Below are 17087 nucleotides of genomic sequence, written 5' to 3' on the forward strand. Positions count from 1 at the left end.
ACAGAGCAGAGGACAGCACCAGGCTCCCTGGTGACCCGGTGGGGCTGGCCTCTGTCCGTGCCTTTACCCTTGAGGCAGCCTCCTCCCGCCCAGTCTGGACCACATGGCCAAGGGGCACGACCGGCCCTCTCCAAGCCTCCTGCAAGACAGCTGATGTCTTCCTCCCACCCGCTCTGGCCCACACGTCACCTGAAGTAGGGGCTGTGGGTGGGTACCAGGCTGGGGACAGGAGAGCACCTCCCACTGTGGCCACCACCGAGGCCAGTGGCCTTTCAGGGACAGTCTGGTGGATGCTTGGCCCGTGTTTGTGGTTGAAGGGACAGTGACGCGAAGCTCACATCAGCCCAGCAAGTGTGGTGTGGCCACTTCCAGGCGGGCACTGCCCCAGAGTGCCTTCCTTGGCTCCAGCAAGTGTCTTTGCCTTTTGAGGCCGCCCCAAAGAACTCCTCTCTGTGTATTAGGGAAAGTGGCGGTCCCCCTCTTGCGTCCCGGGGGCTTCAGAGCTGACCGAAGGCAAATTGCTCTTCTGAGATCTCCTGGTATGTGACAGAGGGACCAAAGAGAGCTGTTCCCTCCCCAGCATGAATCCAGACCCAGAGCCCGGGAACAGCTGTCCAGGCAGCAGCGGGCGGCTGGAGGAGAGGGGGGCAGAGCCCCATCCGCGGGGCCTCACGGCCACACACCACGGGCCACCTTGGGGCCCACGCATGTGGACCCCGGCCCTAGGGTGGGCCTCCAGGTTGTGCCCCCCCAGACCCCATCCAAGTTCTCTCCCACCCCACCTCTGCCTTGTCCCCAAGTATTTTCCAAGCCATTGTCTCATGATGAATAGCACTTTAATATGGGTATTAAAAAATATGGGCAAATGTTTAATGCTTGCAAGCTGTGTTTCATTATTGATGCTGTGCTTGAGAGCCCAGCAGGCAGCTCAAGCCGGGCGGGGGCTCAACAGAGAAGTGATGACGCAGCAGCCCTGCGAGGCAGCCATCTGCCAGGCCCCTCCGGGCGGGGACAGCCCCCGTGCCCGCTCACGACAGGCACCTAGGAGGCAAAGTGGGGAAAGGAACTTGGCTTCTGGGTCTGGATCCACCCTTCCTCGTCCCCTGGGCAGCCGTGTGACTGGGCCTCTCTGCCTGGGGTTACAGGCTTGTGTGAGGACTCAGGATGCCGCGGGAGGAGCCCGGGGCCAGGCGCAGGGAAACTGAGGCCGCCTCTGTGGGTCGGGCCACAAACTCAGGGCTGAGTGAAAAGGGGGCCCCTTTCCTTCCTCCCCCACCTTCCTGATGCAGGAGGAAGAATCCTGCTCAGGGGTCCACAGCTCGCAAGGTACAGCCCAGCCCACCGACCCAGACTTGCCTTCCCCTAAAATGCCCAGACGGTGCCCTGAGCCCGGTGAGCACGTGCAGACGTGAGCCACTGACCTTTCCATCCCCCCTGAACTGCCCCAAGCGGACTCATGGGACACCCTCTGCACGGTGCCCGGCATGTGCGTACGGCTCCCCGGGAGCTGATACTTCATTATTCCTGCCTCCTGGAAGCTTCATGACCCAGCAGTCTGGAGGCGTCTTCCTTTTCTGCAGACTACAGTGACCTTAGGATGAGACAGCAAAGCCGGGTGAGGTGACAGGTGACCCCCACCGCCACTTCCCCCCACTTCCTGCCCCTGTGGGTCTGCAGGGCTGGAGCCCCCTTCGATGGAGCCCTGTGAGCCGCTGCCGCAGGCCTCCAGGCTCTGTCCAGCGGCCTCCTGGGGCGGGAGAGACAACCCCCCCGAAGCAGGTGTAGCTGCGAACATCCAGAGCACAGCGGGCAGGGCACGAAGGCGAGATGCCGCTTGTGCCCCCGCGGCCGCTCCTCCATGGTCCCTCTTCCCGGCTCCTCCCCGGCCCTCCCCTCCTTTTCCCTCCCCTCCCGTGGTGGTTTAATTAACGGTGCTCAGGGGGAGACCCCTTGGTGTGATGTGTTGTGGCTGACCCTTCAGGCTGTCCTGGTGGCTTGGGCGTCTCCTGAGGTCTCCCTGGACCGGGCAGCCAGGTCCTGGGCGATAGGCTGAAAATGTACCGTCAGGGCAGCTGCTGTCTGCAGACCAGGCTGGCACAGCATGCCGGGGCACGCCCAGGAGCAGCTAAGGGATGTGCTGGAATGGGGCTGAGGAACGTCTCCGGGTCTGTTCGTGACACCTTGGGTGGAGACCAGCACAGCTCCTCCGTGCGGTAATGTGCAAAAGTGATTCTTGGTATGAGGCACACGAGGGTCACAGGCAAGGCCCTGCCCTTTGCAGCTCATGTTCTGGTGGGAGAGACAGGAGGGGACCCAGTAAACGAGTCCATCAGCCAGATGACTCAGGTGATGAGAAACGCTTAGAAAGAAACAGGAACTTCGCTTAGAAAAGGCTGGTGGCAGAGGGGTGCGCATGGGACAGAGGCTTCCCCCGAGGCTGGGGTTGGAGCTGAGGTCGCCATGGCTGGAGGGAGCCAGATGTGTGCTGGTCCCTGGGAAGACTGCCCAGGCCAGGGCAGAGGTCAGGAACAGAAGAAACGCAGGAGAGGCCTGCACATCGTGGGTAAAGGAGGACTCATAAGAGCTGGGTTGGTGAGGAACTGACCAGAACGTGTGAGGGCCTGGAGGCTGTGGTCAGGAGCTGGGTTTATTTAGATCCAGCAGGAACCCGCTGAGGAGGGCCATGCTCTGATGAGGACTTTTTAAGACGCGCCCCAGTTGGTGCATGGAGGGTGAATGGTGCGGTGAGAGGAGACACAGGGAGACCAATTAGAAGCTGGCTTGGAGTTGACCAGGCAAGAGAGGGCTGACCCTTGGCCCAGGGCAGGGCAGCTGAGATGGGCCAGGAGCCAGGTGTGCCCTGAAGGCAGAGCCCCTGGGCTTGCTGGTACACTGGACAGAGGATCAAGGAGGACTCCTTGGTTTGGGCTGGAGCAGCTGGGTGGGCAGTGATACCACTTCTTGAGGCCGCGGGGCACCGATACCCCCTGAAGGCTGGGGGACCAGAGTCTAGGGGGAAACCAAGAGGTGTGCTTTGGCCCCGCCGAGTCTGAAGTGCCTGTTGGGCAGCCATGCAGGGCATCCACGAGGCAGGCGGTGTCCATCCAGAGCTCAGTGGGGGCTCAAGAGGCACGTGTGGGAGCCGCTGATATAGAGATGGCTTTGGGGCTTCCCTGGTGGCGCAGTGGTTGAGAGTCTGCCTGCCGATGCAGGGGACGCGGGTTCGTGCCCCGGTCCGGGAAGATCCCACATGCCGCGGAGCGGCTGGGCCCGTGAGCCATGGCCGCTGAGCCTGCGTGTCCGGAGCCTGTGCTCCGCAACGGGAGAGGCCGCAACAGTGAGAGGCCCGCGTACCACAAAAAAAAAAAAAAATAGAGATGGCTTTGAAGATTTCCATGGGACCGGCCATGACCGCCAAGAGGTGCAGACTAGGGAGAGAGCGGAGGAGGAGAGCGCCGTGGTGGCAGGGGTATTTCCGGAGCACGCCGCATCCCTGACCCTCTGTAGCTCCCCAGTGTTTCCGGGTTCTTAGGGACACCCGGGGGCCTCGGCGCCCGCCTCTGCTCATCGCCACCCCCTTGCCTATCCTTCCGCACCCTCCTCAGCCGTCCTCACATGAGAGCACCACCCCCGCCCTTCAGCTGCTGCAGGTCCCCTCAGGCCTGTGGTCCCTGGAGAGGGCTGCCTGGCAGCAGCCTCAGCTGTTGGCCCCTGTCATGGAGACGGCAGCAGCTGCAGGCGACGGGCATTTGTGACCATTTGTCAGAATGCTCCCCGACCTGCCCTCCTGAAACATTTCTATCCCACAGCCCTGGAGATGGGGTCGTCTCGGGGTGGGAGGACCACGAGGGGACAGGAAGTGCTGCCTAGGCTCTGCTGAAGGGCCAGGCGTCCTCCTGGGGCCCTCGTCCCCCACCCACGGTACCAACAAGGCACCCAACCAGGGGTCCCATTTGCCACATACTGTGCACCCACACGAGTTGCCGCTGGTCTTGATGACTGCCCTCTGAGTAGCCCCCATGGTGCAGGTAGATGTCACCCCCATTCGGAGGTGGAGAAATTGTCACACAGACACACTGGGTCACACAGCTGGGCAGGGGCACCGGGCTCCAGGGCCCGGGCCCCTCCTCCACCCACACCAGGTGAGCAGGGGGCCTCCCCCTACCCTCCCTCAATGATGGCAGGGTTTTCCCCACTCCACCAGCCGGCCCCATCCCCCCAACAGCTTTGTTTCCATTCCTCTGGTGGTTTCTTGCCCAAGCCTGCCGGTTCCAGCTGGGCCTAGGCTGGAGACGGCCTGCCTGCTGTTTGCGCCTCGTGGTTTGGCCTCTCTGTTACCAAATGCTCTGGGATATTTTGGAGCCGGGTGTGGGGAAGAAGCTTCTCCAGTCTGGCCCCAAGGCGTGGCTGGCATTTGGAAGGAAACAGGAAGCCAGACCCTGATAACGCCGAGTTTAGTGTGAGTTCAGTGACCTGGGGTGGACATATTTCAGGCTCGTTGGCTCCAAATGGGGCTCATTTTGTCCAGCACCTGAGACCTTGAGGCCTCAGACCCATTGTCCCCACAAGCCTGAGGCCTGGTCTGTGGATGCTTCCCTGGAGCAGAGACCAGGAGGAGATGGGGAAGGGGTGCCATGCTGACACCGGTCCCCAACAGGCAGGGCTCGGGGGCCACACCCCACCCTCCTTACCAACCACTTGCCAGCTCCTTGGTTTGCTCTTCTTAGTTTCAGGAGCCTTGAGATCCTTAAACTCCCAGCAGGAAGGCCTGCTCATCCCCTCAAGGCCAGGCCTCTGTGGACAAGCGGCAAACTAGGGAGGTCAACAGGCTTCCCTGAGGCGTGTCCTTGATACCTGACTGTCACCGTGGACGTCACCTTGGCCCAGGGACCCTGGGAAAACTGCTTTCCTCCTCCATTCTCTGGGTTCCCTGTTTTCCCTTTTATAAAATGGAGACTCCTTTTCACAAAGCCCGAGCCTTATCCCCCTGCAAGACTCTTATTAGAGGAGAGATAGTGGGAAGAAGTGGCCCTAAGTAATCCCGTGACCTTGGCCAAGTCACTTGGCCTCCCCACCAGAGTTTCATTATCGGAACAGCGAAGGTAAAACTCAGGGTTGCCTTAGGGTTTGTTCATCCCACGAGCACCTACCGAGCCCCTGCTACGTGCAGGCACCACTCCAGGCGTGGGTGGCACCACGAGCAGCCCAAACAAGCTCCTGACCCAGGGGCTCTCACGGGGGAGGGTGGGGGGACACCATCCACGGGTGACCAGAATGCGTATTTGTCACGTGAAGATAACCTCTAGCCAGAAAAGTAAAGCCAGGAAGGGACACAGAGCACCTTGGCACATGGGGAGGCGTTGCTATGCTATGTGGGAGACCAGAAAGGTACCTCAGGGCTCCTGGGGCCACACTGGCAGCCAGAGGCCCCGCTGCTTCTCTCGGGATCCCACTTCCTGGCCTGGGGCGGGCGGGGGGATAGATGGAGCCCGTGCGGCTCTGGAGTTGCCAAGAGGCGTGGAGCCAGGTCTGCTGTGAGCAGCCCCCTCGGCCCCCCGCAGGCCCCAGCGCCAGGGTCCCACACCAGGCCCAGGAAAGAGCAGGTTTCCTCAGGAGCCACTGAGGACCGAGGAGAGGGCTCGAGGCTGCGGCCCAGAGGCCTCCAGAGCCGCCGCTCGGCCTGTTTTCCAGGCAGCTCTGCCTCCTGCTGAACGCGGAGAACATCTTCCACTCGATGGCGGACATCCTGCTCCGGGAGGAGGACCTCAAGTTCGCCTCGACCATGGTCCACACCCTCAGCACCATCCTGCTGACCTCCACTGAGCTCTTCCAGCTGCGAAACCAGCTGAAGGACCTGAAGACCCCGGTACTCCTCGCCCAAGGGCTCCAGCCTGGTGTCATCGATGTGCCCACGGGCGCGGCCATGCCAGCCCACCCCTCGTCACCCGGAGGTCGGCAGGGAGGAGACGAGAATGTGACCTGAGGTCTCCCTGGTCCGCCGTCAAATAGGGGTCCCCCTGGCTTGGCTGCGTGTAAGTGCCAGCCATGGGACGGAGTCACAGCGGGTTTCCTTGGAGCCACCCGCTCTGGAGGTCTCTGCCCACAGAAGACTCCAGACCCTGCTCCAGGTCCACGTGCCCTCCCTGACACCCCGCCCCCCCACCAGCACTGCCCCCTCGCACACAGGGTAGGTTGGGTTCCGAGCCCGCCTTGCAGGAGCCGGCAGGGTCAGACCTGCTGGGCCGTGTCACCCAGTCAGGGTCAGGCCTCTGGATTGCAACCCCGCTGGGGATCCGGGGTCATTGTTCTCCTCACCGTCCTCCTTGGCCAGGACCCCGCTCTCCCACAGAGGGACACGTGTGTCTTACAGGATGCCCTGTGTAAGCCGGGGTGTGTCACAGTGCTGCCTGGCCCAGGCTTTCGGTGAGGACCCACCAGGGCTGGTCAGAGAGAGCAGGGAGGCGCTCACCATTCTACCGAACTGCTCTGGGGCACACGGGTCAAAGGCCTCACTCGGCCCAAAGGAGGGGGGCTGAGCTGCAGAGGGCCCCCGGGGGTAGCCGCCATCCCGGACGTGCTGGCAGCTCCAGGGGTTTCATCTGGGCTGTGGTCACCACCTTCCCAGCTCAGACCCTGCCTGGGCCCTCTCTCAGGGAGTCTCTAAGACATCCAAGCCTGCGCCTGAGGGCATCTGGGGCTGAGCCACTGGGAATGCCCCAGGCCACACCTCGGCCTTCTTCCTGTGGTTCCTTCCAGACATTCGCAGAGGCCTAAAGAATGTTCCTCAGGACAGGGGCTCTCGAGTGTGGGCTCAGCCCCTGGGCTGGTTCCCGAGTGCAAGTTGGGCTGCAGAGGAGGGAAGAGATGGCATTTGAGGACCGCAGGAGGGCACTGCCGGGGAGAGCCTGGGCCCTGAGGAAGCTTCCTCCCCGCCCGCCTCCGGTCACACCCCCTCCCAGCCCCACAGGCTCCAGACCACAGGGCTGTGGAGAGGACGATTGCTGTTGTTTGCCGAGGGCAGAAACACCAGCACAAAGGACAGGCGCACTCCCGGGCAGGCCCTCACGGCCGTCACCACGTGGCTCTGTGGGACGGAGAGTAATGACAGGGTCTGGGGAGGAGCTGTCAGCGTTTCCTTTGTGACAGCTCCTTCCCAGCTGGGCTCCGTGGCGCTGTGAGCGGGGCCCTGAGTCTGGGCCGCGCACCCGCGGGGAAGGAGCCGGGGCGCGATGAACTAACTGCTCACACCGCTCCCCCCTCAGGAGAGCCGGAACCTGTTCTGCTGCCTGTACCGCTCCTGGTGCCACAACCCCGTCACCACGGTGTCCCTCTGCTTCCTCACCCAGAACTACCGGCACGCCTACGACCTCATCCAGAAGTTGTATCCCTCACTCACTGTTCTCCCAGCCCAGCCTCTGAGGGACAGGTCGGGGCCGGGCGCTCCCTTCCCCCCCACGTGGTGGCCCGACTGCCATCCCTCTGCCCTGACCCTACGCTCCGCCTCCAGGCCTTGGGACATCAGGACCCGTGAGGGCACAGTGAGGGGTGGATTCCAGTAAACAGGGTCATCTAGGGCCTCGTAGAGGGGAGCTGGCCCTGGAGAAGCTTTGTGAGCTGGGGATCAGGGGTGGGTGCTTACCTAGGTAAGGGTGCCCCGAGAAAGAAGCAGGATGCCCTCTGCCCGGTGCTGGGGCAGGGTGGGGAGAGAAGGCCCGGGAGCAGGCCGGTCGGTAGGTGAGGAGCTCAGGACCTCTGGGGGCCACAGAGCCAGGGCCCGGCAGAGGACACGACAGGAGGGGAGGCCTCAGGGAGATGGAGCGCCGCTCAGAGCCTGCCTCAGAGAAGGGCATCCATGGTCGGCTTTTGTTTGAAACACCGTGAAGCAAACCAGCTTCCTCTGTGAATGTCTGGCGTGTGACCCAGATTGGACGGACATTTAGGATGCAGAATTGGTCTCCTTCCCTGATGGGCCAGGAGTTGGGGGGTAAGGAAAGAAGGGCCCTGAGGTGCTTCCACTGAGGGCCAGCTGTGGCCTTGCCTGGCTCCCTCAGGGTGCCCACTCGCCTTCGAATTAGGATTTGCTCCTGTCCGCCACTGGTGTGACCCGAGGACTGCAGGCCCCAGGCTTGCGGCAGCCCTGACCTTGGCCCTGCTGACAGGCATCTACTCAGGCAGGAACAGGGGCCTTTCCTGCCCAGCCCTCCCCCATAGGCTGCAGGGCGGCGATGAGGGCCTTTCAGGGCCTGGAGGGCACAGAGGGGAGAGCTGCCGGAGCAGAGGCGGAGTGCCGCGCGGGGAGACAGCTGTGCCGCTCTTCATTTAGAGGGACAGAGAGGCAGGGGGACAATAGGCTGCTGTCCTTTGTGTCCTGATCCTGCTCAGGTGGAAACACGCTCTGTGCCTGGAAGCCAGGGCCCAGTGGGAGGTGTGCTCTGTGCCACTGGGTCGAGTCCCTAGGGCCCAGCTCCCCGGCTGCCCCTGCCCCCAGAGAGGCAGGCTGCCCTGACCAGTGGTCCCACTTCCCTTGACCACCCACCCAGCGGGGACCTGGAGGTCACTGTGGATTTCCTCACGGAGGTAGACAAGCTGGTGCAGCTGATCGAGTGCCCCATCTTCACGTGTGAGTGTCCTGCCTCTGGCCTCCGCTGGCCTGGAGGGAGGTGGGAGGGGGCCAAGCGCAGAGAGCAGCTCTCGGCTGCCACTGGGGAGGGAGCGAGAACGGTCACCCCAGGGATGCTTCTAGAATGTCAAGAACGTAAGGATGGGGATGATAGGGCTGAGGAGGTACACAGGGCTGGGACACGCGGCATCAGAGTGTGGGTCCTGCCCGTGCGCCTGAAGGCGGGGCTCGACACAGGCCAGCGCTGAGGGCAAAACCCACCTGAAGAATAGTGTCACCTCTGCTGGGGGGAACTGGAGCAGTGCCGGTGGGGGGCGGGTGGAGCTGCCGTCCCAGAGCTGTCCCCGGCCACCCCTCCGAGCACGCTGCCCTCTGCCGTGGCTCTTGGAAGCTGGGGGCACCCTGGGCCCACCCGCAGGTTGCTCCCTTGTGCCCAGGAGCCACGCCCTCGTCCCTCTGTAAAGCAGAGCTGGCGTTGGCCAGGAGCTGCCTGATTGTAACACCCGGGCTGAATGTGCAAAGTGGCAGCTGGCTGGGGCGAGTGCAGCTCCTGGCGTCTCAACACATACAGTGCCCGCTCCCCAAGGCAGGCAAGTCTCTGAATGACGCTCGTGTGCTTACGGCCTGGTAGTGAAGCTGGGAGGCAGCCCTGCCGGTGGCCACCCTCCTGCCGGACTGGTCACCCAGGCCTCCTGCTGTGCTGGTGCCCCTATCTGCCCAGGCTGCGCCCATCGGCCTTCACCACGGAGCCCAAAGGCAAACCCAGGGGCTGAGGGGCCCCCTCCCATCCAAACAGAAGACAGCTTCTCCAAACAGCCAGCCATCACAGTAACAGATGCCCGGGGGACCCAAGAGCAGGAGGGAGACCCTGTTCCCAGGGCAGTGCATCGAAGCCTGTCCCAAATGGCCCCCTGGCCTGATATTTCACTTCCCCAAAGGCCTCCCAGGGCCGCCTGGCACACGCTCGCCTGGGAGCAGGTCCAGCTTGACCCTAGAGAAGCCACGAACACCTTCTCTCCAGGCCGAGGGCTTTGGTGGGTTGACCACAGCAGACGTCCCCTGGTCCTGCCCAGCACCCATTCCAACCCTAGGTTGCCTAGACCCCGCTGGTAGCTGGCTTGGCCCCATAGCCCAGCTTACCCAGGGCCCAGGACTAGATTCAAAACAGGTCCCTTGCCTCTTCTGGAGTCGCTGGGCCTGGGCAGGACTGCCACCTGGGGCAAGGGGAGGGGCTGCTGTGAGAGGCCCCTGCTTCCTGGCTCACCCTGGCCCCAAGGCCCCCGTCCAGCTGCTGGGGTGACATGGTCTCTCCAGAAGTTTGTGGTTTGTCCTCCACCAAGGATGCCTGCAACTGGGCCTCAGAGAAGGTAGAAACGAGTGATGTTCCTGGAAGGGCTCAGAGGAGAGCCATGTGGGCCTGTTTATCTGGGACGGATGGTGGGCGAGACCCGGGTGTGTCTCCCCGCCGTGTGGTGGGGGAGGCAAGGCTGGTATCTGACATGGATTTCCAAAAGCATCCGCCAGACACTCAGGGGCTTGATGTGTGTTTGGTCACACACCAAAGCGTTTTTCCATCCTGCCCTCCCTTAAAGCTGCCCTAATCCAGTCTTTCTCTCCAGCTCACCCTATTTATAGCTCTCTCGTGCTGGCACGTGCAGAGCAGACCCGGGAATCTGTTACGCTACAGGCCCCAAGCCCCCTCATCGCCAGGGAGGCAGTGAGTGTTGGGGGAGGGGACCAGGCCTGGCAGCAGGTTGGGGGTCGCCCGGCTGAGGTGACTGTTGGGAAGATAGGACGGAAGGCAGGCGGGCAGGTCAGAAGAAAGAACAGTGGGATCATGGGGACAGCTAAGACGCTGCAGGAGGAGAGGCAGGCATGTCTGGCTGGGAGGAGCCCCGGCCACCAGGCTGGCCCTTTCCTGGCCAGGCTGCGGTGTCACCCCGAGCAGTGCCTGACCCCTGCGCTCTGCCCTCCCGCAGATCTGCGCCTGCAGCTGCTGGACGTGAAGAACAACCCGTACCTGATCAAGGCCCTGTACGGCCTGCTCATGTTGCTGCCCCAGAGCAGCGCCTTCCAGCTGCTGTCCCACCGGCTCCAGTGCGTGCCCAGCCCTGAGCTGCTGCAGACGGGGTGAGTGCCCAGCTCGTGCGGGCGGGGCTCTGTCAGCGAGCAGGGCCAGGGCCGGCCGGGCTGGCGGGGCCTGGCGAGCGGGGAGTTTCAAAGGGGCTACCAGGGCCCGCCCTCAGCTCGGCATCACACCTCCTGTCACTGCGGACACTGTCCGCCCCGCAGCCACTTGCCCGTGGGTTTCCATATCAGAGCACCGGGCTGGGAGATTCTGGAAGCGTCTGTGCGGTGGTAGGTATTCGGAATACCTTCTCCCAGCAGTCAGGGTGGAGTTAAATCAAAAAACCCGAGAGCGTGCTGGCGTGACCCAAACAGAGGCCCCTGGAGAGAAAGTCCAGAGGGGAGGAATTCGTGCCCCAGCTCAGCCACTGCGTCCCAGGTGGTACATGGGCAAGAGAGCTATGTAGGGTCCCTCCTGGGCCTCAGACAGCCCTCCCTTCCCATCTGTAGCAGAGGCTCAGCCCTTGGCCACTGAGTGACCCTGGCACTGCTAGGACCCTCCCAATCTCCTGACTGGAGTGGGAGGCAAGGGTGCCCCCATGGCTACCCCGCTTGCGACCTGTCCGTGGGAAGCACAGGTCCCAGGCGCTCTGCCGTGGAGAGGCCCAGCATGGCAGCCTCTGGGGAGGAGGGCTGCAGCCCCTCGGGGGCATCCAGGCTCCCACCCTGAACCCACTGCTGGCCCGGTCCCCAGAGCCTGTTGGGTCATGTCTATATTTGGTAACCCTTGGAGGCTTTGCCTCATCCACAGGCATTTGGCATCAGAGATGGAAAATTTCACTTGTCGGGTCGCCATGGAAACAGGCAGAGCCACTGAGAAGATTTACGCTGAATGGAGCGCACCCAGCTTGCATCAGATGCCCTGTGTGTCTAGAATTCCCTCCCAAGCTGTTAGACCCCCTCGGCAGCCTGGCGCCTCGCCCCCCCGCCAAAGGTCTCGGGCCTTTGCCCTTGCGATGGATGCAGGCAGCCTTGAGATGGGCCTGTCTGGCACTCTGGGCCCCTGACCCGAGCCCCTGTGCCCTCCGTCTCCCAGGGTCTAGGCCACCACCACCCCTCCCACCTGACCTGGTCTCTCCAGGGGCTAGGCGTGGGGCCCCTAATGGGCTGTCAGCCTCAGGCCGCTGGAGGGGCTGGGAGCGCCCAGCAGGTGTGGCCCCCAGGCCAAGGCCCAGCTCCTGCCCACCCTGCCCCTTTCCCCAGATGGCAGCGCTCAGGGCTGGAGGGCTGGTCCCTGTCCCGGCTGCTCGTGGTGCCACCGGCTAATCCTCAGGGGAAGGCATCCAGCGCACTGAGTGTCCCAGGGAAGCGGGAGCAGCCGCAGAGTTAGGTGTGCATTTTATTCCCTTGGCCGGAGCACCTCTGTCTCCTGGGAGTCAGAAAGGCCCTGACGCCACACCTCGCTTTGCTGGCTTGGCCTCTGCTGGCCTTTCCAGTGCCCAACGGGTGTTAGGGTCGCCCTGGCAGCCACTTAGGAGGGAAGGTACAGCTGAAAGTGAGAAGGAAGCAGGAACGGCTGCTTCCCTGTGACCTCTGGGCCAGGCCACAGCCCCTGTGCTGCTGAGGGCCAGTCCCTTCTCAGAGCTCTGCCTGCTACATCTCCTCATGTAGGAACATCCTATGGAAAAGGAAGGCAGGCTCAGAGTAGTCGGACTTCTCCCTGCACTCCCTAAGCCAGAATAGAGCAAGTCTGCAGAGGAAAGCTGGGGAAAATGAGGCTTTCCCCCTGATCTCCCATGGTCAGAGTCAGGAAGTCTTGAGCCAAAGGGCTGAGGCCTCTGGGTCAGTGGATGGTTCGCAGGCCTGGACTAGGATCTGGTCTGAGCTCTGCTGCGGATTTGCTCTGTGACCTCAGGCAAGCCCTTTCTGGGCCCTTGGTTTCTTCATCAGTAAGTGAGCATTTGGACTGAATGGATCCTTGAGGTTCCGCTCAGTCTTCAAGTCTTTGGGTTCCCAGCCTTTCTTTGCAAGGACCTAGGAAGAGCTGTCATAGAAAAAGGCAGCGGAGCCTTGGGCAAGGAAGGGGCCTCAGGAACAGCTGGGGGCAGGGTCAGGTTGCAGGGTTGGGCACAGAGGGACAGCTCCCGCCCTGGAGAGGGGGCTGAGGACAGTCTTAGCCCCGGGAGAGGCGGGCAGCTGGAAGACAGCGTCAGGTTGCCCGACAGGCCCGTGTGCCGGGAACAGCTGGGGGAGTCTCTGCTCCTTGCCCATCCCCCCCCTTCTGTGCACTCAGGGTGCTGGCAGGGCTAGGGAACCCTGGCCCTCCGCTCGGGCTTCTGGGCCACTCCCCAGGGACCGTCTCCTCAGTGAGGCAAGAGGGAGCCTCTGAAGGAGAAGCTGGTGACAGGTGTGTGGGTGCGGTGGCAGGAGAGAGGGCTGGCTTTGGGTTCTGGAACCCCAGCTCTGTGCTGCTGGCTGGGTGTCCCCTAGCCACTCACTGCCTGAGGGTTGCTGTAAACACACAGAGAACACGAAGGCGTGAGCAGCGGCCATGCCCACTGTGACTAGCAGGGAGAGGCCCAGTCTCAATGCTCAGCGGAGTCCCCGAACCCATGGACATACCCCTCCCTGCTACCAAGACTTCAGGCCAGGAAGGGTCTGCCCAAAGGGACGCTGAGTCATGGGGGGGAAGGACTTCTTGCCTCCGTGAGGGACCAGAGAGCAAGGTGCAGCCCACTCCTCCTGAAACCTACCCTCACCTGGCCACATCTGTGCACATCACCCTGGATTTGCCATCCATTGCTGGCATCTCCCTGGCAACCCCTAATCTCAGTTTCCCTCCTCTGGATGTAATGCAGAGAGTGTTGCGGAGAGGAGCATACAGATCCCTGGGTGCCCAGCCTCAGACAGCACACTTCAGGATCATCTCTGGCCTGCACATCTCTCCCCCTGTTCCGGCCTACATGGGCTGGGGTAGCATCGGGCCACCCCCTGGAGTTCGGGCTCCAAGCTGCAGGGTGTCCCTCAGCGTCCTCAGGAGTGGGAGTTGCTCTCTTGGGGCAGTAGCACCCGGGCCACAGGTTACTAGGACAGGGATGGCCCTTCCCCATTCCCAGGGGAGTTGAAAGCAGCAGCCAGAGCCCAGAATGCTGCCCGCAGTCTGGCCCCCTAGAGCGAGCCCCAGCCAGCTCGTTTTGATCTTTGTGGAATTTGCCTGAGTCCCAGCTCCAGAGGCAGGGCCCTGAGGCCCAAGAAAGAAACAGCCACGGCCACAATCCAAGGTGTGGTCAGGTGGTGTGTCTTTAACAGGAAGGGAACAGGCTGAGTAGGGGTACAGGGGCCCACTTCCAGGCTCCAGCTGGCATCCCAACCATGGGAAGAGTTCCCAATGCCCCTGGTCCTGGTGGCTTGTCAGAGATGGCTTTCAGGCTCTGACCATTGGTGGGCTGCGCCTTACCAGGAGCCAGGCCCGTTGGTGAGGGTTCCATCTGGGTGAAGCACCATTGTGATTCACCCAAATGGAATGAGCTGCTGGGCCCCGGCTGGCCTTAGCTCAAAGGGACAGAGTTGTAGCCACAGTGGGCACCCATTGGGTACCTAGGCTGGGGCTGGGCATCAGACCAAGTTCTTCATGTCAGGTATGGAGGAATCCTCGCCCACCCCATGGGGTGGCTCCTGGGGCAGCACCCCCTTACAGAGGAGGGTCCTGAGTTACCTGCCCAAGGTCAAGTGGCTAGTAGTCGTGTTACAGGTGGGTCCGGGTCTGTCGAGCTCCTGTGCTCAGCTGCTGCCTGGACCTCTCCCGCCATACTGGGGTCTTTTCATGAACTCAGAGGGCCCAAGGATTCTCTGCTTAGCTGATCAGCCCACAGCCTTCATGAGATCCCTTTCCAGGGCCACCAGACCTCAGGGTCTGGAAGCAGATCCTTCCCAGCCCACAGAGATCTGCTTCCAGTGAGGCCAGAATGAGGGAGAAGCAGAGTCTTTTCTTGGGACTCTCTGCTGGGGTGATGGTTAGGAATGGGACAGGGGCCCAAGTGGATCTAGTCCCCCGGGGCAAGCTACACGCTGGGCTTGAAGGGGACGGCAGGGCTAATGCATTGCCCAACTATAGGGAGCATGAGGCCCGTGGCAGTTGTGCAGTGCACAAGCTGGGAGGCGGTACAGAGCAACTGCGGGGAGTGCTAGCAAGAGGAGTTCCCGGAGGCGTCAGCTGCCCAGTGGGGAGACCAGCTCTCCTTGCGCAGGGACAGAGAGTGACTGCAGGCCTCTGGGCCCCAACACTCAAAAACAGATGTCCTGCCAAGTTGAGGGCCAGTAGACTTCAGCCACCCCTGTGGTCCCCGGCCCTAGCCCTGCCCCAAAGAAAGGGCCAGGCTGCCTCCTCCTCCTTCTCCCTGGACCCTGTTCCAGGCCCCAGCTGGCTTCCTGGCTGGCCCCTAGCCCTGGCTTTCACCCCAGAGGGAGCCACTCATAAACAGGAAATGCTTCCCGATGTGATGCCTGCTCTGGGCACCGTTGCCAGCCCACAGGCTGAAGGCCCTATCCAAGCAGCAGCGTTGACTGGTCCCACCAACTGTGGGGGAGGGGATGCTCATAGGGCTCCCTGCTCTTTGCGGCTGACTGCTGGGGAAGGGTTGTTGGGCCTGAGGTGGACAGACTCCCCGAGGTCGAGCTCCCCCAGGCTGTGGCCCTGCCCCGACCCCACTGCCCTGCTGTGGCTGCTGCTTACCCGCTCCAGCAGCCCCATCCTGTGCTGAGACACTGACGCTGAGCCCTTCTGCTCCCTTTCCCCAGAGACGGTCTGAAGGCAGCCCCCAAGTCGCAGAAAGCAGACTCCCCGAGCATCGACTACGCCGAGCTGCTGCGGCACTTTGAAAGGGTCCAGAAGAAGCACCTGGAAGTGAGGCACCAGCGGAGTGGGCGTGGGGATCACCTGGACCGGAGGGTTGTCCTCTGATAGGCCTGGCCTGGAGAAGGGCCCGAGGAGTGGTCCCATGGAGCACTTGGGGTCTTCAGGCCCCCTCCCCACAGAGCCCGAGGACCTGCCTCAGGGGCAGGGCGGGGCCTGGCCACCAGCGCAGGGCAGGGTAGGGGGCTGGAAGCTCTGTCCACCCAAGCTCCTCTCACAGGCCCTGCAGCGCAGTCAGCTGCGCTCTGGCCTGCAGACAGAGCTGGCTTCCTGCCACAGTGAGGCCGCAGCCTCAGACGCCCCGTTTTCTGGAATCGGGTTCTGTCTAGTGCCCTCTGGTAAAAGAGCTTGACCTCCCCAGCGCACCGGAGCTCTGGCCTCCTGTGGATGTGTGTGCACACACGTGTATACACGTCTGTGCACATAGGGACCAGCACAGAGGTCCATATGAATGGCGCACCCTCTGCCCCAATAAAGAAACGCAACCCGTGCCTGGCCTGCTCCTTCCCACTGATGCCTGCCCCCGCCTGAGGCTGCAGTTTCCCCAGGACCTTGCTGCCTGTCCTAGAGATTTGTTCTCATGGTGGTCCCAGGAGTGCCGGCTCTGCCAGGAGAGGCTGGTCGCTCTCTGCACACTCACCTGACTGGGGCGTGGGCCCTGGGCCCAGCCCTCACCTCTATAGAACCAGCCCCTTCTTCCTGGAGAGCACCAAGCACTGGCCTGGCCCCCTGAACCCTGCCTTCTCAGGCACCTAATCTGACTTTTCCATCCTGACAACCCCCCGCCTGGGGGGGCATGGGACATGTCCCCACTAGACAGATGAACTGAGCCTCAGGAGTTTCTGAATGAAGGGGCACACTGCAGAACGTTCCAGGTCACTGGGGATGGAGGAGAAGGCCCAGACCAGTGCAGGGAGTTGGGCGGGGCAGGGGGTGGGCTTCCCACATCCCCACCCCTTGATTTGGCTAAATGAGCCTTAGCTCACCAAACCTATAAGCCAGAGTCCACCTGACCCCAGGCTTTGGGAAGCCTCGGATTGGCCTAATGATCTCCCAAGTGGCTCTTGTGGGTCCCTGGAATAGAAGAGAAGGATCTTGCGCGGGCTTTTCCCCAGAGCCCCAGCATAGGGCCGAGAGGGTGGGTTTCCCTGCCTGGAGTCTCCAGAACAGGATGACAGACTGAACTCACCATGGCCAACGTACACACACATGCATCCTCATATGTGGGTACCCTGTCGTCAGAGACGGGACAGTGGCCCACCTCTGTTCTGCTGGTCCCACACGGCCCCAACCCGAGGAAAGAGGTTGCTTGAGGACCAGTACACCACCACCCCCGCAAAGGCCCGGCCTGGGGCACCCCATGCAGGTGGCATCAGCACTGGCACTGCTTGGAAAAGGAGCCAGAGAACTTCTGGAGGAGGGTCCAAACCCTTCTGTGCCTGGGATAAAACGTTCCAAGGCGGGCGGCCTCCAGGGCACCGTGTGCCC

At 62.4% G+C, this 17087-nt stretch overlaps 1 protein-coding gene and 1 long non-coding RNA gene across 2 annotated transcripts in view; one reads left to right on the forward strand and one right to left on the reverse strand.

The window, feature by feature from the left end:
- VAC14 (VAC14 component of PIKFYVE complex) overlaps positions 1 to 16090 on the forward strand; it is a 94698-nt gene extending 78608 nt beyond the window's left edge. Inside the window, exons 15-19 of the mRNA XM_060083786.1 lie at positions 5692 to 5866; positions 7263 to 7381; positions 8541 to 8620; positions 10600 to 10750; positions 15485 to 16090. Of these exons, the coding sequence (XP_059939769.1) occupies positions 5692 to 5866; positions 7263 to 7381; positions 8541 to 8620; positions 10600 to 10750; positions 15485 to 15647 (688 nt within the window). The 3' untranslated portion in view covers positions 15648 to 16090. The remainder of the gene's footprint in view (positions 1 to 5691; positions 5867 to 7262; positions 7382 to 8540; positions 8621 to 10599; positions 10751 to 15484) is intronic.
- LOC132479987 (uncharacterized) lies at positions 825 to 10911 on the reverse strand. Its single transcript, XR_009530590.1, has 4 exons — positions 10641 to 10911; positions 1975 to 2289; positions 1422 to 1591; positions 825 to 1041 (listed from the first exon to the last, which is right to left on the reverse strand). It is a non-coding gene; the product is annotated as an uncharacterized LOC132479987 (long non-coding RNA).
- Positions 16091 to 17087: the final 997 nt, after the last annotated feature.

The sequence above is a fragment of the Mesoplodon densirostris genome, chromosome 19 (genome assembly GCF_025265405.1).
Source record: "Mesoplodon densirostris isolate mMesDen1 chromosome 19, mMesDen1 primary haplotype, whole genome shotgun sequence".
Taxonomy (NCBI): domain Eukaryota; kingdom Metazoa; phylum Chordata; class Mammalia; order Artiodactyla; family Ziphiidae; genus Mesoplodon; species Mesoplodon densirostris.